Source organism: Orcinus orca, chromosome 8, assembly GCF_937001465.1.
Source record: "Orcinus orca chromosome 8, mOrcOrc1.1, whole genome shotgun sequence".
In the NCBI taxonomy this organism is placed as follows: domain Eukaryota; kingdom Metazoa; phylum Chordata; class Mammalia; order Artiodactyla; family Delphinidae; genus Orcinus; species Orcinus orca.
Window position 1 is genome coordinate 49,648,117 of NC_064566.1, and position 21,888 is coordinate 49,670,004.

At 40.9% G+C, this 21,888-nt stretch overlaps 1 protein-coding gene across 10 annotated transcripts in view; it reads left to right on the top strand.

Annotated features, from left to right (window-relative positions):
• NUP98 (nucleoporin 98 and 96 precursor) overlaps positions 1 to 21,769 on the top strand; it is a 104,071-nt gene extending 82,302 nt beyond the window's left edge. For 7 of the 10 annotated variants that reach the window (XM_049713873.1, XM_033405574.2, XM_049713872.1 and 4 more), the window contains 11 exons: positions 107 to 536; positions 2,070 to 2,299; positions 3,639 to 3,905; positions 4,947 to 5,104; positions 5,897 to 6,040; positions 6,810 to 6,952; positions 12,486 to 12,707; positions 15,000 to 15,241; positions 15,705 to 15,859; positions 16,912 to 17,023; positions 17,136 to 21,769. In XM_049713873.1, the coding sequence (XP_049569830.1) occupies positions 107 to 536; positions 2,070 to 2,299; positions 3,639 to 3,905; positions 4,947 to 5,104; positions 5,897 to 6,040; positions 6,810 to 6,952; positions 12,486 to 12,707; positions 15,000 to 15,241; positions 15,705 to 15,859; positions 16,912 to 17,023; positions 17,136 to 17,353 (2,321 nt within the window). In that variant the 3' untranslated portion in view covers positions 17,354 to 21,769. Of the gene's footprint in view, positions 1 to 106; positions 537 to 2,069; positions 2,300 to 3,638; positions 3,906 to 4,946; positions 5,105 to 5,896; positions 6,041 to 6,809; positions 6,953 to 12,485; positions 12,708 to 14,999; positions 15,242 to 15,704; positions 15,860 to 16,911; positions 17,024 to 17,135 lie in introns of those variants that run through there. The other 3 variants (XM_049713874.1, XM_033405576.2, XM_049713875.1) reach the window with 2 other exon arrangements.
• The last annotated feature ends 119 nt before the right edge of the window (positions 21,770 to 21,888 follow it).

The window sequence follows — 21,888 nt, forward strand, 5'->3', positions numbered from 1 at the left end:
TGTGATTTAAGTAGCTTAATAAAACTATAATTTCAGCCTTGATGGTTGTTGTTCAAGAATCAATAGACTGTATTTTCTAATAGTCTTTTTTTTTTCCTTATTTTAGTAGGTGGGTTACTACAATCAAAATTTGCAAGTGGAACTTTTCTTTCACCAAGTGCCTCTTTACAAGAGTGTCGCACTCCCAGAACATCGTCATTGATGAATATTCCATCCACATCCCCTTGGTCTGTCCCTCCACCCCTGACCTCTGTGTTTACGGTGCCCAGCCCAGCACCTGAGGTTCAGTTGAAAACAGTGGGTACACGCAGACAACCAGGCCTAGTCCCTCTTGAAAAGTCTGTCACCTATGGAAAGGGGAAACTCCTGATGGACCTGGCCCTGTTTATGGGACGCTCATTTCGGGTTGGTTGGGGCCCTAACTGGACTCTTGCTAATAGTGGAGAACAGCTGAGTGGCCCTCAGGAACTGGAAAATCATCAGATTGCTGATTCTATGGAATATGGATTCCTGCCTAATCCAGTAGCTGTTAAATCGTGAGTCACGTATTCTTATGCTTTTTGAGAAGGGCAACGTGGTAGGTGAGAAAAAGCTTTTCATCACCAGGAGACCCATGTTCAGGGCCCTGCTTTGTGATCTTTCTAGATATATTCTTAGCACAATTTTATTTGTATAATTAAAAGCTAAAATGATTAATAGCTCCATTTGTACCATCAAGGTATGAAGAGTATAGAATAGTTATCTAACAGTTAAACTTTAGGTGGAAAAGTAACAGACTCAAAGCTAATGCTGCAGCATTCCTTGAGTTTTCATCCTTTTTACTGCATTAGTCATTTTTCTATTTTCTCACTTAGATATTGGTAATATCTTCATAAGTAAGGTATATTCTCATTAAAGCACATTCCCTGTGTCTTAGACTTAATAAGGTAAATGTATGAACTGTGGATAATCCATACACAAGTATTTGGAAATAAGATGACATCTGATAATTATACATGTTATATATCTCTACACAGTTCCCACCATTAATATTTACATATGTATGATTATAGTTCTGTATATACTTTATATACTATATATTACGTACTGATTTTATATATATATATAAAAATATATATAGTGTTCTGGTAGTCATTACGTAGTATGCATACAGTTTTTTGTAAAATTTGTAACATTTTTCTATTTACTTTTCATAATTGTAACAAACTGCTTTCTTTACTACAGATTGTGATTATGATCACCTATTATTATTAGTTTTTAAAGTTGATTTTGAAGAAATAAAAAATCAACAGCATCTCTTATACCTCACAATTAGGAATATTGATCCTAAACCCAGGTTATCCATGATGTCATGATATTTTAGAGATTGTTAATGTCAGTCCTAAAAATTGGATCAAGGCTGCTCAACTGTATGCTCATCTTAATTGAGAGTCAGTTCTTTAGTATCTGTAAGCTTAGCCTCATGACTTTTTTTTTTTTTTTTTTTTTTTTGCTGTACGCGGGCCTCTCACTATTGTGGCCTCTCCCGTTGCGGAGAACAGGCTCCGGACGCGCAGGCTCAGCGGCCATGGCTCATAGGCCCAGCCGCTCCGCGGCATGTGGGATCCTCCCAAACCGGGGCACGAACCCGCGTCCCCTGCATCGGCAGGCGGACTCTCAACCACTGCGCCACCAGGGAAGCCCTGCCTCATGACTTTTGATACTGATAACTCATAACTTAATGAGTTAAGTGTGGTTTGAGAAATGGGTGTCCCACACTAGCTTTTGACCGTTGGATTTCATAGTATCTATATACATGCAGAGCCATTTCCAGGTCTAATTGTACTCACTCCTATGCCTATTATAATCTGGCCTAAGAAGGCTTAGGATTCTTTTCTGAATGCATCGGTCAGGTAATTTGCTCAATATATATCAAATAAGTTCATTATAGTTTGATATTAAGAAACAAATTTTCTTTAAAATCAAAGTGGAATGTTTCGTGTCCTATTTTGTAATTATAAAAAGAAACAGGTTTCATTGTAGGAAAATTCTACCATCTGTCTTTTCTTATTTGTTATTTTCTCTTGTAGCCTAACTGAGTCTCCATTCAAAGTTCATTTGGAAAAACTCAGTTTGAGGCAAAAGAAGCTGGATGAAGACCTGCAATTATACCAGACATCTCTGGAGCTTAAATTAAAACATAGCACTGTCCATGTGGATGAGCTGTGTCCTCTCATTGTCCCCAATCCGGGAGTTGCTATCATTCATGACTATGCAGATTGGGTTAAGGAAGCATCAGGAGACTTACTGGAACCACAAAGTGAGTATGGACTATACTTCTAACCCTTGATGCCCCAGGAACAGGAGTAGGAGCATATGTTCATAGGAGGACACAGTTTCCTTGTGCCAATGTAGTGGTGGATGCCTGAGCTTACACTTTATCTGTAGTTGAGTTGGGATGAGCAAAATCTCAAGCAGGAAGAAATCACATCATTGTTTATCATTACTCTTAGGCCACTGTTCAAAGGAACTGTAGCCAGTCACATCCCGTGGGCTTATAAAATTAGATCCCTTACCCTACCCGGAGAACATAGCGGGAGAGAGATCCTACCTAAGTCCTACCCATTCTTCCATGTCCAACTCAAGTCCCACTTGTTCTTCCCAACAACTTTGGTGGTTATAACTTCCCTTCCTGACTTCTCTCACTATTACCTCTCTATAATGATTCTGATCATGTTTTTCTGAACCAGTACTTCCATAAAGGGCTTTTCTAATTTGGGCACTTACTATTTCAAGTAGAAAAATTACATGTTTCACACAACATTTCACGTCACTTTTACTGAAAAATGGGGACTATTAGAATGTTCCATACCACATGTTTTGGGAATTGTTTATGTTCATTTTTTTGTGTTTGCTGTAGTTGTCTTATCTCTTCAAATATGTGAGCCATCTTCCCAATGCATACTTGTAAGTAGCTTAAGGTGGTAAACAGTGCTTCCTTTTTGTTTTCCTTTGTGAGGGGCAATATAGCATTAGTGGTTAAGAGTATAGAGTTGGACTCTGAGTACTTGAGTTTGAATCCTGGCTCTGTTACATCTTGCCTGTAACCTTGAGCAAGTCACTTAATGATCTGTACCTCAGTTTCTTCATCTGTAAAATGAAGGTGGTAACTATTGTATAGTTACATTGTGTAGATGAGAGTTGGTTTACTCCTGAGTGCTTTGAACAGTATCATTTAGGCTCACTAAAATGTTAGGCTGTGCCTATAGCAGATAATAATCCCTCACAAGTTTTCAGAGCACTTTATATTTCTTAAAGCATTTTTTGAACAGAATTTGATCAAATTAGAGGATTTTTCTCTATCATTTGAGACTATATGTAGCCATAATTAGGCTAGAGGAACCTGTTTAAAGGAGCCTGGAGTTACATTTGTTATGTAAGTACCATGGATACATGGAGTGAGCAGGCAATACCACACACCTCTGGAGCTTGTAAGACACAGGTGAGTGAGGTGGAGACAGATTCAGGGAAATCAACTTGAGTTGTTGTTTGGGGTATTTATTAATTTATGTATTTTTAAAGCCACATTGAAGTGATCCCCTCTCTGTAGTTATTGTATGGCTTCATGTCATTGCATTATTTTCCTGTCCCTTCCTTAGTTGTGAAGCACTGGAGCCTAACGTGGACATTATGTGAAGCTCTATGGGGCCACCTGAAGGAGCTTGACAGCCAGCTGGATGAGCCCACTGAATACATTCAGATTCTGGAGCGAAGAAGAGCTTTCTCTCGCTGGCTGTCCCATACAGCTGCACCTCGAATTGAGGAGGAAGTCTCCCTAACCCGAAAAGACAACCATGTGGAGGCTGTCTTCAGCTACCTCACGGGCAAGAGGATCAGTGAGGCCTGCTCCCTGGCCCAGCAGTCAGGTGGGGCATACCGTCCTTCTCTGCACCCCTGCCTACTTCTTACTCACTGTCCCTACCCCTTAATCGTGCGTTTGCCCTTGTCTTCTAACCCGAATGTTAAGTATAAACTTCCCAGGAAGATCGCCAGTTCCTCCAGAATAGGTAGGGACTCTGTCTTCCAGTTTTCCTTTTATAACCTTAGATAAATTTTATTTATCTATCTATCTATTTATTTATTTTTTGGCTGTGTTGGGTCTTCGTTGCTGCGCGTGGGCTTTCTCTAGTTGCTGTGAGCGGGGGCTACTCTTCGTTGTGGTGCACGGGCTTCTTATTACAGTGGCTTCTGGTCGTGGAGCATGGGCTCTAAGCACGCGTGCGGGCCTCAGTAGTTGAGGCTCGCGGGCTCTAGAGTGCAGGCTGAGTAGTTGAGGTGCGCAGGCTTAGTTGCTCCGCGGCATGTGGGATCTTCCCGGACCAGGGCTTGAACCCATGTCCCCTGAATTGACAGTCCAATTCTTAATCACTGCGCCACCAGGGAAGTCCCTAGAATTTTTTTATTGCCTCAAGCCTTTGTACTTAAAATTTTTTATTAAAAGAGATACTGGACTCTAGAGAGTGAAAGACTCAACCATTTTCTTTATATCATACATTTGTTTTTCCTCTAGGTTTGAGTTTGCCATTTCTCAGTGTCATTATATAGTACCTGCTAGTTGGGCATGTTTACAGTTATGTCATCTCAGTTTTCACTATAGACCTTTGAATCAAATGATACTTCCCTCCATTTTACAGATGAGGTACCTTGTGTAGGGTCACAGAAATAATAGTAGATCTGACACTGAACTCTGTGTACTATATAATCTATATGTAATTAGTTTAAGCTACAATACTTTGAAGGTTTCCTACCCAAGCCAAAAACGTTAAGTTCTTGATCAGTATTTTAGCACTACTGCAGAGAGCAGTCAGAGGTGTTTCTTGAGGGCCAGAAGAAATAAAATAATGCCCCCAAGTGTTTTCCCAAGTCTGTAAATGCTCAGTATCACCAGAGAACTGTTTCTCTTGTAGGTGATCATCGTCTTGCCCTTCTTTTATCCCAGTTGGTTGGCAGCCAGTCGGTCCGGGAGCTGCTTACTATGCAGCTGGTAGATTGGCATCAGCTCCAGGCTGACTGTTTCATCCAGGAGGAGAGACTGCGTATCTTTGCCCTCTTGGCTGGAAAACCGGTATTTTTCTCTTTTCTCATAAACTTACATAAATTTTCTCATAGGTTCAGGATTGCTTGAGGTTAAGGCAAAGAGCTATCTTTGTAAATTGTACACTATTACATATAACTAAGCAACTTGTATTTAACTTTCAGCAGAAATATTTTCAAATTTTAAATGTACAACATGTACATTGTGGTGAAGAAATACTGGTTATATAGAAATTAAAATGTTAAAATTCACCATATCCCATATCATAGTGATAAACAACATAATTCATTGTCTGTCTTTCTAGACACATTTTAAGTCTATTTTGACATATATGTGTGCATATTTACACTTGTTACATATTCAAATAAAATGAATTATATGTAGCAGTTCTGCAACCTTTTTTTTAACTTACTGAATATGATCATTTTTCATGTTGTGTGGCCTCTCTTCTTTCAATAGCCACTTCTCTTCCATTTTATGAATGATGTATCATAATTACTTTAAGCCAGTTTTCTTGCTGCCTACCCATTTTGCTTGCCATCTTAAAGTCAATTTCCAAAAATGAAATCACTAATCAGAATTTATTCACATCTTAAAGTTGGCAGCTGTGGTCAATGAGTGGTTCTCACCTCTTCTCAGCACTTACTGTCTAAGTCCACCCTATCACCTGCCACGAAGGGACTGTGTATTTTATATCCGGATCATTAACACTGCTATTTAAATCATTTAGAATCAACTTGAGTAAGTGAGCAACGTGCAGGCCTGGCCAATAACAAGGTAATGTATAATTTAGAGCTGTGATGGTGATTTTGTCTCCTGTAGGTATGGCAGCTCTCAGAGCAGAAGCAAATCAACGTGTGCTCACAGTTGGATTGGAAAAGGTCCCTGGCTATCCATCTTTGGTATTTGCTCCCACCAACAGCCTCCATTTCCAAGGCACTCAGCATGTATGAAGAAGCATTTCAGGTATATGTATCCAGTATAGCCAAACAAAAGAGTCCTGGTAGGATTTCTGTTTTTGCCAGAAAAGTACTACAGAGAAAAAACCATCAAATCACATTTCATAATACTTTTTCCTAACTGCTTTTTGAAAAGTACCATAGAATTGAAATGGACACAGGAAATCTGATGGGAAACTTCTTCAAGTTTCTGCTTCTATTTTGTTTAATACGATGAGTTTCCACAATTTATTTTCTTACTGCTGTTTTCCTGCCTCAACATTGGAGGGTTTTTCTTCATTCCTAATGCTGTCTTATTCCTTCAGGAATTCCCTGAGATACAGCCTGACCTCGTGTTTATTATAGCCCCAAATTAGCAGGTCTGAAATTTGCCTCTAAATATCACTATATTTCATATTCCTTGTCCATTTGGAGGTTAAAGGATTATTAATGTTTTTAATGCCATTATTTGGTTCTTCTCTTACTGTTCATTTTTATTGTCTTTGATATCATTTGCCAGAATTATAAGTATTTGTCAGGAAAAAGAGAACACTAAAAAAAATTGAGTGTAATAAGAATTGTGGCAAGAAAGGTGGTGGGGTTAGAGCTGTCTGAGGTCTTTGCCAGTCCATTGAAGGCAGGTGGAATATGTCACTGATCAAAATAAGTTTAAAATCCTTGAAACACTCCTTTAGAGGATGTCGCACCATTCTTAATACACATCTGAGTAACTGAGACACAGTAGAATCTAGTGAAACATACTAGCAGCTGATGTATTGTTTTATCAAATTCTTCAGAATACCTCTGAGGGTGACAGATATGCCTGCTGCCCACTTCCCTCATACCTGGAGGACTCTGGCTTTGTGGTAGAGGAGGAGCAAGACTCACAGAGACCTCTTCAAGATGTCTGCTTTCACCTTCTAAAACTCTATAGTGACAGGTAAATCAGAGCCATATGTTATAGTCACTCGAGGGTTCCATGAACCCTAGGGAGTCCTTTCCCTTTTATATGTGGTCAAATTGCACTAAGTCTATATAAATTACCAAAATATAACTTACAGTAATTGAGTGCAAAGAGCATGGGAACTGGAATTAGAAATCTAAAAATTCACATTTTAAATCAACTATACTTAAATGAAATTGTTTTTTAAAAATCTAAAAATTATTTTAATCAACTTTAATGAGATACAGTTTTACACATAATGAATTTGTGGTTTGATATGTTTTAATGTAATCTAACTACCATCACTATCAAGGTAACATGTACATTACCCTCAAAAAGTTACCTCATGTCCCTTTGCAATCAGTCTACACCACAGACAGCTACTGACTGACTTTTCATTACTGTAGATTAGTTTTGCTGTTATAGAATTTTATGTAATTGGGATCATTCTGTATGTTATCTTTTGTGCCTGGCTTCTTTTACCCAGCATAGTGATTCTGAGATTTATCCATGTTAATATGTGTATCAGAAATTTATTTATTTATTCATTTGTTAATGGACAGTTTTCTTGTTTTGGGCTGTTAAGAATAAAGCTGCTATGAACATTTGTATCTAAAAATGTTTGTATCATTTTGCATTCCCACCAAGATCTGTAATTGCTCCATATCCTCTTCAAAACTTGGTATTGTCAGCTTTTAAAATTTTACCATTTTAGTGGGCACATAGTGGTGTGTCATTTTTTGTGTGCTTAATAAGAAATTAATATAATAACATGCTATGATATCTAATCAGATAATCAAAACTATCTCAGAGCTGTCTTTTTACCTTATCAGAAACACTGAGTGGTTTTCTCCAGTCAAAAGTATTAGCTCACATCTCATTTCATTTCTTTATTTAAATACTTTTTTAAATTAACTATATAAATTATAGAATAATACAGCCTTTTATTGTGGTAAAATACACATAATTAAAATTGTGTTTTAATTTGCATTTCCCTAATGCCTAATGGTGGCAGGCATTTTTTCATGTGCTTATTTACCATCTGTCTATATATCTTCCTTGTTGAAATCTATTAGAAACCTTTTGCCCCCCTTTTTTTAATAGGGTCGCCTAATAGTTATTGTGTTGTAATAGTTCTTTATATATTTAGGATGCAAGTCCTTTATTATAAATGTGTTTTTGCAATTATTTTCTCCCAATACACAGGCACAGAAGTTTTACATTTTTATAAAGTCCAATTTATTGAAGTTTTTAAACTATAAAATCAGTTTCTTTAATAGATACAGAGCTGTCGAGGTTTTCTATTTATTCTTGAGTCAGTTTTGCTCATTTGTTTTTCCTAAGGAATTTGTCTGTTTCACCAAAGTCACCAAATTTATTAGCATAAAGTTCTTTATAACATTTCTATATTCTTTTATTTATTTATTCATTCATTCACTCATTTTTGACCGCGTTGGGTCTTCGTTGCTGCATGCGGGCTTTCTCTAGTTGGTGGCGAGCAGGGGCTACTCTTCGTTGTGGTGCGCGGGCTTCTCATTTTGGTGGCTTCTCTTATTGCGGAGCCACGGGTTCTAGGCGCACGGGCTTCAGTAGTTGTTGCACACGGACTTAGTTGCTTCGTGGCATGTGGGACCTTCCTGGACCAGGGGTCGAACCCGTGTCCGCTGCATTAGCAGGCAGATTCTAACCACTGAGCCACCAGGGAAGTCCCTCCTTATTCATTTTTTTAAATTATTTATTCATTTTTGGCTGCATTGGGTCTTTGTTGCTGCATGCGGGCTTTCTCTAGTTGCAGCGAGCGGGGGCTGCTCTTCATTGCGGTGCACGGGCTTCTCATTGCGGTGGCCTCTCTCGTTGCAGAGCACGGGCTCTAGGCGCACAGGCTTCAGTAGTTGCAGCACGTGGGCTCAGTAGTTGTGGCTCACGGGCGCCAGAGCGCAGGCTCAGTAGTCGTGGCACACGGGCTTAGCTGCTCCGCGGCATGTGGGATCCTCCCGAACCAGGGCTCAAACCCATGTCCCCTGCATTAGCAGGCGAACTCTTAACCACTGCGCCACCAGGGAAGCCCCCTTATTCTTTTTTAATGTCTGTAGGATGTGTGGCTGTGTCTCTTTCTTCCATGATATTGGTATTTGTGTCTTCTCTCTTTTTCTCTTGATTAGTCTGTCTCCAGCTTTTGGTTTCATTGGTTATCTCAATTAGTCAACTAGCTCAAAATGAATCATAAACCTAAATGTCAAACTTAAAACAATAACCTCTTAGAAGAAAATCTTTGCAACTGTGGGTTAGGCAAAGATTTCTTAGATACCAAACACATCCATAAAAGAAAAAATTGATAAATTGGACTTTAACAAAATTAAAAACTACTACTCATTAGACAGACTGTTAAGAGAATGAAAAGATGAGCCACAAATTGGGAGAAGATACTTGCAATTCATATATCTGATAAAGGACTTTTATCCAGAGCATGTAAAGAACTCTCTGAACTCAATAATAAGAAAACAATCCAATTTAAAAATTGGGAAAAATATTTAAAGGGATGCTTCCCCAAAGAGGACGTACATATAAAGCCCATGAAAAGTTTTTATCAGTAGACATCAGGGACATGCAAATTAAAGCCGTCATGGGATGCCACTACCCATCTATTAGAATGGCTAAAAATTAAGACACCTGCACCAAATGTCATCATGGAAGCGGAACATTTGGAATTCTCAACCCTGCTGGGGGAAAATGTAAAATAATACTGGCACTTGGAAAAACAGTTTGGCGGCTTAAAAAGTTAAACATACGGCTACATACATATGATCCAGCCATTCCACTCGTAGGTATTTACCCAAGATGAATGAAAACATATGTCTATTTATATGTTGATAGCAGCTTTATTTGTAAAGGTCCAAAACGGGAAACAACCCAAATTTCCATCAACAGGTGATTAGATAAGCAAATTGTGGTACATCTATACAATGGAATACTATCTCAGCAGTAAGAAAGAATGAACTGTTGATAAAATGCAACAGCATGGTGAATCACAGAATACTTTTACTTATTTTTGAAGCGGTGAGAAAAAAAAATACCCCCAAAAATGTACCTACTGCTTGATTCTAATTTATGTAAAACTCTGGAAAATGCAAACTAATCTATAATGATAGAAAGATCAGTGGTTGCCTGGGAAGGGTAGGTGTAGGGAGGGGCAGGAGAGAGGGATCACAGAGGGACTTAAGGAAACTTTTGGAGGTGATGGGTATGCTTGTTATCTTGACCTTGGTGGTAGTTTCACAGGTGTATATATATGTTTAAACTTATGAAAATTGTACATTCTAAATATGTACAGTTTATTGTATGTCAATTTTTCTTATTTATTTATTTATTTTTGCGGTATGCGGGCCTCTCACCGCCGCGGCCCCTCCCGTTGCGGAGCACAGGCCCCGAACGCACAGGCCCAGTGGCCATGGCTCACGGGCCCAGCCGCTCCATGGCATGTGGGATCCTCCCGGACCGGGGCACGAACCCGTGTCCCCCGCATTGGCAGGCGGACACTGCGCCACCAGGGGAAGCCCTGTATGTCAATTTTTTTAATGTCAAAAAAAAAGAAAAAAGGAAGAGGAAGAAAAGTATATATCTCAAAGTGTCAGAAATAGAGAAACCAAAGCCTGAATGAGATAATAAAGTGTTCTTCTCATGTAAGGTAGAATTGCTATGACTAAAACCCTTACATAAACTGTAAGGAACTGCACTGTATAATGGCCGCTATTCTCATAATACTACTTTAAATTAGTTTTTAAATATAATTACTTATTCACACTAGCCATATTTCAAGTGTTTAATGTGGCTAGTGGCTATCTTATTGGTCAAGGCAGATTATAGAACATTTCCATCATCACACAGAGTTCAGTTTGACAGCACCGGTCAAGAAAAACTACTTATTACTTGGGGAGGTGTTAGGAACTTGTAAAATGTCTGGGATCTTAGGTGAAAGGGAAAAGTTTTGGTTGGTAATCAAGGCCCAGATCTTTAAAACTTTTAGGTGTGGGATCTTAGTTCTTACTCTTCTTATGGTCTGGGACTTGGAAGCTAAGAACATAACACATAAACTGGTCCAGAGTCTTTGAAGTCCCTGGGCGCTCAGCAGAAAAAAAAGTGAAAGTCTGTAGGGAGACTTTCAAACCTGGATTTCTATATAAAGAATAATACATACTGTAGACAAAATCAAAAGTAAGATTTATAAGCCATAGAAGGAAATAACCATCAAGACTGGTTAGCTATTGGGACTTCCCTAATGGTACAGTGGTTAAGACTCCACACTCCCGACGCAGGGGGCCCAGGTTCAGTCCCTGGTCAGAGAACTAAGATCCCACCTGCCACTGGGCACCTAAGCCCGTGTGCCACAACTAGAGAAGCCCATGCATTGCAACGAAGATCCAGGGCAGCCAAAATAAATGAATAAATAAATCTGAATTTAAAAAAATAAAACAACAACAAAAAAGACTAGTTAGCTGGTCAAACAAACAGGTGAAGTAGCATTCCAGCAACTTCAGATAGTAAAACAACCTGAAAGATACTAAATAACTTATATATATATTTTTTGATAGATCTTTATTGGAGTCTAATGGCTTCACAATACTGTGTTAATTTCTGTTGTACAACAAAGTGAATCAGCCGTATGCATACATATGTCCCCATATCCCCTCCCTCTTGCGTCTCCCTCCCTCCCATCCTCCCTATCCCACACCTCTAGGTCATTGCAGGGCACCGAGCTGATCTCCCTGTGCTACGCGACTGCTTCCCACTAGCTAACTATTTTACATTCAGTAGTATATATATATCGATGCTACTCTCACTTTGCCCCAGCTTCCCCTTCCCACCCCATGTCCTCAAGTCCATTCTCTATGCATCTTTATTCTTGCCCTGCAACTAGGTTCATCAGTACCTTTTTTTTTTTTTTAGATTCTGTATATATGTGTTAGCATATGGTATTTGTTTTTCTCTTTCTGACTTCACTCTGTATGACAGACTCTAGGTCCATCCACCTCACTACAGATAACTCAGTTTCGTTTCTTTTTATGGCTGAGTAATATTCCATTGTATGTATGTGCCACATCTTTATCCATTCATCTGTTGATGGACATTCCATGTCCTGGCAATTGTAAATAGTGCTGCAGTGAACATTGTGGTACATGTCTCTTTTTGAATTAACGTGTATTTTTTAAATCGTTAAGAAAAGTAATTGATACTACAGTGAAAGAATGGAAGGGAGAGAGTTGTGAAGACTCCCTGTACCAGGATGGTAAAAATAGACCAAACAACTACCAGCAAACCTGGTAGAAGAGCCACCGAAGACGAAGTGCCTTGGTTTTTGGTAGATCGGTAATGTGGCTGAACCTAGAGGAGGAAGACTATAAGGCTTATGATGCTTCTGCTCCTGGCTGCCTGCCTTTATTGTTTTGTAAGCTGTAGCTGAGACAGTTGACTCGTCCAGTACAGGTGGTCTGCTAGCTGGGTTTGGTAACTCTCAGCACATTCTCCTTTGCAGACATTATGATCTCAACCAGCTGCTGGAGCCTCGAAGCATAACAGCAGATCCTTTGGACTACCGTCTAAGCTGGCACTTGTGGGAGGTGCTACGGGCTCTTAACTACACCCATCTCTCAGAGCAGTGTGAGGGTGTGCTGCAGGCCAGTTATGCTGGCCAGCTGGAAAGTGAGGGGCTCTGGGAGTGGGCCATCTTTGTCCTCCTGCACATTGACAACTCAAGGTGAGTGAGAAGCCATCAAACACACTGGTTGCATCCAGTGCTACAGGGCAATGCCAAAGGAATCAGTCTCTTAGGGTTCAGTTCAGCAAGTAAGTGTTTAGAATGTATTTTTGGGTCCAGCCTTGTGATAAACCTTAAGACAGTTCAACCTGCAGCCCAGACTGTCTCTGTATTCATGTGAACACGTTAGAAAGATTGCCTTTGATTAAGTGCCAAATCGTGCTATTTATCATAAGGCCTCCCAATAGTCTGAGAAGGGAGAAGAGATCTCTGTGAACTGCAGAATCTCTGAGTCTCTCTAGAGATAAGATTCAAAGTACGTGTAAAATTGGTATAGGAAATAATTAAGTGGGAAGGAAAGATATGCCCGGGTGGAGAAACCCCATTAACTAGGCACAGATTCCTTGAATGTGGCATGTTTAGAATTATGCAGAAATAGTGCTGTCCGAGTTGGATCTGTGGAGTAATGGTTGGCAGGGAGGGCCCCTGCTTTTTCTTTACTGGCCCTTCCCTTTCCATCCACCCACCCCTATCCCTCAAGTTTGATAGTGTTGTATTTACCTATTTACCAATACAATCTTGCTTAGATGTGTAATGTTTTGGTTCTTTGTGCTGAACAAAAACCAGAGAAACATCTCTGTTCCATGCTTTGAATGAGATGAAGTTGGAGGTTTTTTGTTAATGGTAGCAGCATGGCATAACACTAAGAACAAAAACATTTATATAATACTTTGTTATATAATGCTTTTATATATCTTTATACACTGTTGCAAGTACTTTAAATATATTAACTCATTGAATGCTCATAATGAACCTATGAGACACTCTTACTATCTATTTTATAGATGAGCAACCCAAGGGATAGAGAGATTAGGTAACTTTTGTTCAAGGTCACATAGGTACTAAATGGCAGAGTGAGCCTTTCAACTCAAGACACCCAGAGTCTGTGCTCTTGATCATTGTACTGTACTATCTGTCATGTCTTAGGGTGTGGAAAGAAGTTGTTTTGTAGTCAGAGCTTTCTAAATTCTGGCTCCACCATGTACTCACTTTGACCTAAGGTAGAGCTTACTTCACTTTTGACTTTGAGTAAAGACACTCTCTAGACCTCAGTTTTTTTAAATATTAATCTCTATTCAAAGGTGACTGTGGAATTAAAAGTGTAAAGCATCCAGCACAACCTTACTTTTAAGGAATTTCTCTTTCCTCTTGCTCCTTACCAGGAAACAAAATGATCCCAGAATTTTCCTCTGAGTTTATTTAAACACACTCATGGAGAATTTCACGTGGTAAAAGGCTGGCTGATGGGATGATTGATGATTGGCTGTGGGAAAGCAGATCCTATTTCCTAAAGGGGAGGAAAAAAGGAGGCAGTTGTCATGAGATTGGGAGTCCTTTGAAAAAGCTAGGAGTTGAGAAAAGAATCTAAGATGAGGAGAATAGCTTTGATCTGAAATTAAAATGACTGATCCTTTGGCCCAGACATAGAAGGACTCTATTTAAGTGGCCTTGAGAGCAGAAAGATTGAGTTTAGCCTAAGTCTAGCAGTAAAGAGAAAAGGAATTAGGAAGGCCGATGACTTTTAAGGGAAAAAACGACCTGGAAGAGACCTTATGTTTAAAAACTACTTTGTTTTCTTGCATTGACCACGTGAGACAGAGGGCAGGGAGGAGGTTAGAAATAAACTGCAGAGTGCTCGGTGGATCTAGAATTCCCCTATCCCAGTCCTTCATCTCCTGTTAGAGAAAGGAAACAAAGAAATGAGCCTACTGGGATGAACACACACACACTACTATATATAAGATCGATAAACAACAAGGACCTACTGTAGAGCACAGGGAACTCTACTCAATATTCTGTGATAACCTGTATGAGAAAAAAATCTAAAAAAGAATGAATATATGTACATGTATAACTGAATCACTTTGCTGTACACCTGAAACTAACACAACATTGTAAATCAGCTGTACTCCAATAAAATTTTTAAAAAGGAAAGAAATGAGCCGAGTCAGGAGAAAACCTTTTCAGGGTAGTGGGCAACCTTCCCAAGAGTATTCGTTTTCAGACTTTTTTGACCATGAAAATATAATGTTTTTACAGAATGCTTCTATTCTGTTTCATTTTAAAAATTAATGCTGGTGTGATAGCTTTTTAAGTGAAGTTTGAGGTGATCCGCTAAGGGTCAGGACCTGCAGTTTAAGAGACTGCCTCACGGGCCACTGTGAGCTGTCTGAGGCAGCCTTCTCCATCAGTGAGAATGAGATTTATCCCAGCTGACCTTTCCTCCTATAGCATGCGTGAGAAGGCTGTTCGAGAGCTGCTTACGCGGCACTGCCAACTGTTGGAGACCCCTGAATCGTGGGCTAAGGAGATTTTCCTGACGGAGAAGCTCTGTGTGCCTGCTGAGTGGATTCATGAGGCCAAAGCAGTGCGAGCACACATGGAATCCGACAGGCACTTGGAGGCCCTCTATTTATTTAAAGCGGGGCACTGGAACCGCTGCCACAAACTCGTCATCCAGCACTTAGCTTCTGGTGAGTGCTTCAGACTAGGGCCTGTGTCTCCTGGAATTACCCCCAATTCTTCCAGTCTCTGAGCCCATGATGAGTCAGGCCAGAAATGATGATCAGAACAGGGTATGGCAGACTTGAATCAGATCACACTTTGTAAAAGCTCTCTGTGCAGAAGATGCTTGGTAAGGGTGAGGGGCGGGGTCAATAGCAATATTGTTACATTCCCATTTGCCAGGAATATTCTTGATATTCACTAATTATGTTAAACTCTTTGTTTATTTAGGGAGTTTTATTCAGCAACACCAGAAATATCTGTTTGGGAAACTGAAGCCAGAAATTCTTCACAGTTTTCTTAAGAGAATTTCAAAATATTCTACTGTAATTCTCAAGTCTGACCCAACATAATTTTCCCTTTCTTCCTGTCTTAGATCTTTCTGCCATGTCCTTCCTTTGTGCACTTTTGGTCAATATTTTGTTTCTTCAGATGCCATTATTAACGAGAACTATGACTACCTGAAGGGGTTCTTGGAAGACCTGGCACCCCCGGAGCGCAGCAGCCTAATCCAGGACTGGGAGACATCTGGGCTTGTTTACCTGGACTACATTCGGGTCATCGAAATGCTCCATCATATACAGCAGGTGCCTGAGTTCCTTAAACCACGGCCTAGTTTCCCCTTTCCCTGGCCCACAGAGCCATAGCGACCTCCAAAGGCTTGAGCAACGACTTGAAAAACTCATTGGCAGAGATGGCACTGTCAGTGTAGGAGGGATTTTTTTTTTTTTTGCGGTACGTGGGCCTCTCGCTGTTGTGGCCGCTCTCGTTGCGGAGCACAGGCTCCGGACGTGCAGGCTCAGCGGCCATGGCTCACGGGCCCAGCCGCTCCGCGGCATGTGGGATCCTCCCAGACCGGGGCACGAACCCGTGTCCCCTGCATCGGCAGGCGGACTCTCAACCACTGCGCCACCAGGGAAGCCCAGGAGGGATATTTTGATGAAGCTAATTTGATGTAGTTACTATGACAGCTCTATCAAAACTTTAAAACGTTTTTTGGTGCTTATTGCCAAGTAGTGTGTACAATGGACATTCCTAAGCCTTGTCCATAGTCAGTCTCCTCCCCTTGTTCTCATCTTTTCCCCTAGTTTTAAATGAGAAGCTTAGGGTTGAGAGATAAAGTAAGGTCAGAGATTTGGTGAGGATGTTTCACATAACATTTGGCATGAAAGTAATTGATTTCTGTTGTTAACAAAGCCACAATTCCTGTTAATATCTGCATAATTAAATGCTGATTCTTAGTTGGAGTCAGGAGACTTAAAGTAAGTGCTGGCTTGGGCTCCACCTCTCACTGTGTGCTCTTAAGAAATCAATACCATGTTTGTGAACCCAGATTTATGTAGATTTTTGGTGCAGTGTTAAAGCCTGATAGTTACATGGTTCACGAATGGTGATTTCAAGACTTGCCCAATCCTAGGCCCTGTACACTATATTGTTTTCCTGTTGTGTATAATTGCTAAGGTCTCGTCTTATCCTCAGCGACTAGGCTGGATGGTGGTGACATGGCACTGCCGGCCAGCTTCTTGGATTTTCCCCTCCCTCACCTCACTCTTGTTTCAGAGTGCATAGTCAATCTGTGGGTAGGATTGGAGTGATGGGAGCTCCTCTTGGCCTAATTGGTTCCTCTGCTTCTTTGTAGGTGGATTGCTCAGGTTATGAGCTAGAGCAGTTACATACCAAAGTGACCTCACTGTGCAACCGGATAGAGCAGATCCAGTGTTACAATGCCAAGGATCGCCTGGCTCAGTCAGGTCAGCCTCTCGCCTCCTCCCCCTTCCTGCCTGCTCATTGCCTGTCTTTATGATTATTATAACCACACCTCACCCCCAGTCCTTTAGTGCTTACTCTGCTCTCTTTCTCCAGACATGGCCAAACGTGTAGCCAACCTGCTGCGGGTGGTACTGAGCCTTCAGCATGCCCCTGATGCAACCTCCGACTCAACGCCAGACCCTCAGCGAGTCCCTTTGCGCCTGTTGGCTCCCCACATTGGCCGGCTCCCCATGCCTGAGGACTATGCCTTGGAGGAACTGCGCAGTCTCACACAGTCCTACCTGCGGGAACTGACTGTGGGGAGCCAGTGAGCCCCAGGCTCCGCGCACCACACTCACATGCCGATTCACACTCACTACGCAGAGGTCCCCTACGTTGAGTTGATTGGCACCATTTGCCATTCTCTGGGTTGGCCATGGAATCCACCCTCCCTTCCTGCTGCCCAAGCAGCAACCTCCAGTTGTTCACGGCTTTCTTAATACTAAACACAGCATAAGGGCTTTTGGAACCCCCAAAAAAGGATCCAAGTCTCTTTTTTACCATCCTGAAGACTATTCTTTTTTTTTTTTTCCCCTTTCTTTTTGTAAATGGTCAGTAAAGCGTCGGTAAAGCACCTTTGGCAGAATTCCCGCACCCCCTAAAAACCAGGGAATGCTTTTCCTCCGTCAGCCATTCTGGATCTTGTGACTCGATGCCAAACTGCTACCCTACTCCTACTCCTGCCCTTTTATACTAGGACTCTTTAGAAGGAGTGGGACAGGTGATGGGACAAATGTGTTGACCTAGGACTGTCCTCTCTTAACAAGTAAACTATCCACAGAAGGAAGGAGAATCTGTCTCTGAAGTAGGTTGTTGATTAACACTGACTTTTGGCGTCAGAAGAGAGTTGGACTGAATTAGGAGGCAGAACAGGGTCTTTCTGACCCATTTAGGGTAGAAGTGAGTGCCTGCCATCGAGGGGTGGGGCTTCAAGGCTTGATTGTTCTTCCTGCCTTGAATGTTCTGTGAACACCAAACCTTCCCCGTGCAGGAGCTCTTGGTACCAGATCACACATCTCTGGGAAACTCCCAGAATTCAGTTTGGTGCCGGGTTTTCAGTCATCTTGCTAGGCCTCCTGTCTGGATTTGCCTGAAGAGTTTGGATGAAACATGGCAGGTTGGGTAGCCCTCCCTGTCCCTCCCACTCTAGCCCAGAGCATTTCCCATCCTCCATTTACAGTCCCAGATGGTGAAACCATCACTGAGGCAGGCAAGGATCTGGGCTTCAGGGGGAGGCAGGGGGCTTTTGCTACACTGCTGCCCACAGCTGTGGGGAGCCCCAGGTAACGGTCTGAGACTGCGGTGTGAGGGCTGTCACAGACAACATGGCATGCCTCCCTGGGTCTTCATGCATGAAGATTACAGAAAGGATTTTATTAAAAAGTATATATATATATATATATATATATATATATATATATATATATATATATGACCTAGATTATTTTCCTCTTTTTCTGAAGCTACTTTCTTAAAAAAAATAAATAAAATGAAATGTTTATAGCATTCCTGGTATTGGCTTTCCTTTTGTGGTTTTGAGCCTTGTCCCAAGGAGCTTTATGGTGGCCTTGTTTGATTTGCACTCTAAAGAGAGACTGGCCGTGGGTTAATGAGAGAATAGTTGCAGACTAGATCAAGGCTAGGTTTATAAGGGTCAATTTTGGGGTGAGGGGGTTGAGATTATTGATGGATCCTGACTGCTATACATTTATTTTTATGCGCTTGGATTCCTAGTGGGGAATGGGGCAGGGTTTCAAATTGCCCAGTGGTATATACTTAGTATTCAAAGCCTCTCTGCTCTGGGGTTTTTGTTTTTAAACCTTGGCACTTCATCTTTCAGCTTCCATTGTGTAAAAGAGAGAATGATCCCTGATGTTGCTGCTTCACAGAGCTGTGCTTGAGAGGGATCAAATGAGGCTGATGAGTAGGTTGGTAGGTTGGTTGTGTTAAATTGAAGATATGAGCAATTTCCAATGAGGATTAGGCCAAAGATTTCTGGGACATCGATGAGATGAGCAAGCAGTGGCTGGGGCTTCCCTTTAATTTGGGCCCCTGAGGATAAGGGTTACTCAGCTGGGAATCTCCCACCATTACTGACTGACTGTGAACCTGAGCGAGTCACGGAGCATTTGCTGGACTTAGAGCAAAGAATTTGTTCTGCGTTCCTCACCAGAGGTGTTTTGTGAAAAGTGAGTGCTTTAGAAGTGGTTTACCTTTAGAAATGTTAAGCACTGTGAATATGGGCAGTATTTCCTCTTAGGTATTTCCTTTAAAAAAAAAAAAAAACAAAACCTGTAAGTCAAATATTTATCACAGCAGCTATTTGCGTCACAGAGAATAGACTTACAGTTAAAGTGAACAATAAAGATGATAAGCGGTCTCTTCTATATTTCAAAATCCCAGTGAAACGTATTTTTAAAAATTTAAGTTTCTCAAAAATATAAAAATAAGAACCAGTTGTCTCAAAACTCAACAGATCTGTGGAATCCACAACCTCATACAATGTTCAAAGTATTTCCTCAGCAGAATGCTGGAATAATGCCAAAATCAAAGTTAATAGAGGTCTGGAGATTAAATGTTGGATTAGCAGAGCCAAGACCTGCAGGCTAGCTGGTCTTTTTTAGCTGTTTGACTTGTTTTGTTACTTTGTATTCCCAGGGAATTATTTCAGATTTTTTAAATTTGTTGTCTTTCAGAGAACCAGCTCTCAGATGTAACAGTTTTATTGGAGTTCTGTATTGTAATATATTCATTTCTGCTTTAAACATTCATTTCTTATGCTTTCCTAAGGGTTTTTAAAAATCTTTTATTGTAGAAATTTTCACCCATGCAAAAATAAAATGATGTCTCAGTTTTTCAATCTTATTTAATATCTTTACCCCCATTCTTATTCCTACCCACGCACCCACCATGGTATTTCTTTCTTTTTTTTTTTTTTTTAATTTATTTTTGACTGCATTGGGTCTTCGTTGCTGTGCGTGGGCTTTCTCTAGTTGCAGCGAGCGGGGGCTACTCTTCATTGTGGTGTGTGGGCTTCTCATTGCGGTGGCTTTTCTTGCTGCAGAGCGCGGGCTCTAGGCACGTGGGCTTCAGTAGTTGTGGCTTGCGGGCTCTAGAGCGCAGGCTCAGTAGTTGTGGCGACCGGGCTTAGTTGCTCTGCAGCATGTGGGATCTTCCCGGACCAGGGCTTGAACCCGTGTCCCCTGCATTGGCAGGCGGATTCTTAACCACTGTGCCACCAGGGAAGTCCCTCACCATGGTATTTCTAAGGGAGATCATCATTTCATCAATACCTAAGCATTTCTAAGATAAATTTTTATAAATATAATCACAATACCATTGTCGTACCTAACAAAATTAACAATAATTCCAAAATATTAACTAATACTCTCTGCATTTTCGAATTCCCCAGTTGTCTCAAAAGTAAAATCTTACTACAGTTGATTTGTTTAAATTAAATCAGGATCTAAACAGAGTCCACACTTGCATTTGGCTGATAAGTCTCTTTTAATCTATTAACAGTTCTCCTCTCTCCTTTTTTAAATGCCCTTTATTTGATGAAGTACCTGGGACATTCATCCTTTAGCATAGAGGGCCAGGGGCTTGTAGATTTGGCTGATTGTGCCTCTACCTCCCTTACTTGCTGTATACCACTGGTTAGATCTAGAGACTTGATTAGATTCAGGGTCCTTCTCATACGTGGTGCTGTGTTTCATCACTACGGAAGACACTGTCTCGCTGTTCTACTTCTAGTGATGTTAAGATTGTTGATTCAGGTGTTGTCAGCCTGATTCACCCTTTCTAAAGCTTCCCTCAACCTTCCACCTAATAATCATGACCAAGATTCACTGTTTCATCATCGCATATTCCTTATCTTTTTATATGTGATGATTCAGTATTTTCAAAATAGAGACTAAAATCAGTTGTTGTTCAGGTACTTTTTTTTTCCAAAATGGCTTTTTAAAAATAACCCACCAACTTTTTTTTTTAAATAAATTTATTTATTTTTGGCTACTTTGCTTCTTTGTTGCTGTGCGCGGCTTTCTTTAGTTGCGGCGAGCGGGGGCCCCTCCTCGTTGCCATGCGCGGGCTTCTCACTGCAGTGGCCTCTCTCGTTGCGGAGCACGGGCTCTAGGCGCGTGGGCTCAGTAGTTGTGGCTCGCGGGCTCTAGAGCACAGGCTCAGTAGTTGTGGCGCACGGGCCTAGTTACCCTGCAGCATGTAGGGTCTTCCCAGACCAGAGCTCAAACCTGTGTCCCCTGCATTGGCAGGCGGATTCTTAACCACTGCACCACCAGGGAAGCCCCCCACCAACTTTTAGAATTATTTTTTTCAAATTAACATTTTTACCCTAAAACACACTAAATATGTTATAAGAAATATTTCACCATTTTTTCAGGTAAACATACCAATTTTTCTGTAACTCTCCAGTCTATTCTATGTATGTGGTATTTCCATGTGTTTTGAAGCACTCTTGAATTTAGCCTTTATTTTGGCCTAAAGGTATTCTGCAAAATGTTGCTTTTAAATGTAATTTGAGGGTAAGACAACCTTGTGCCCCCAAAAGATTGAATAACTGCTGAAGAAAATGGTACGGAAAGAAAAATGCATCTTTTACCCCGACACCCATCCCTACAACATTTGCCACTCTTTTTTTTTTTTTTTAATAAATTTATTTTATTTTTGGCTGTGTTGGGTCTTTGTTGCTGCGCGTGGGCTTTCTGTAGTTACGGTGGGGGGGGTACTCTTGGTTGCGGTGTGTGGGCTTCTTATTGCAGTGGCTTCTCTTGTGGAGCACGGGCTCTAG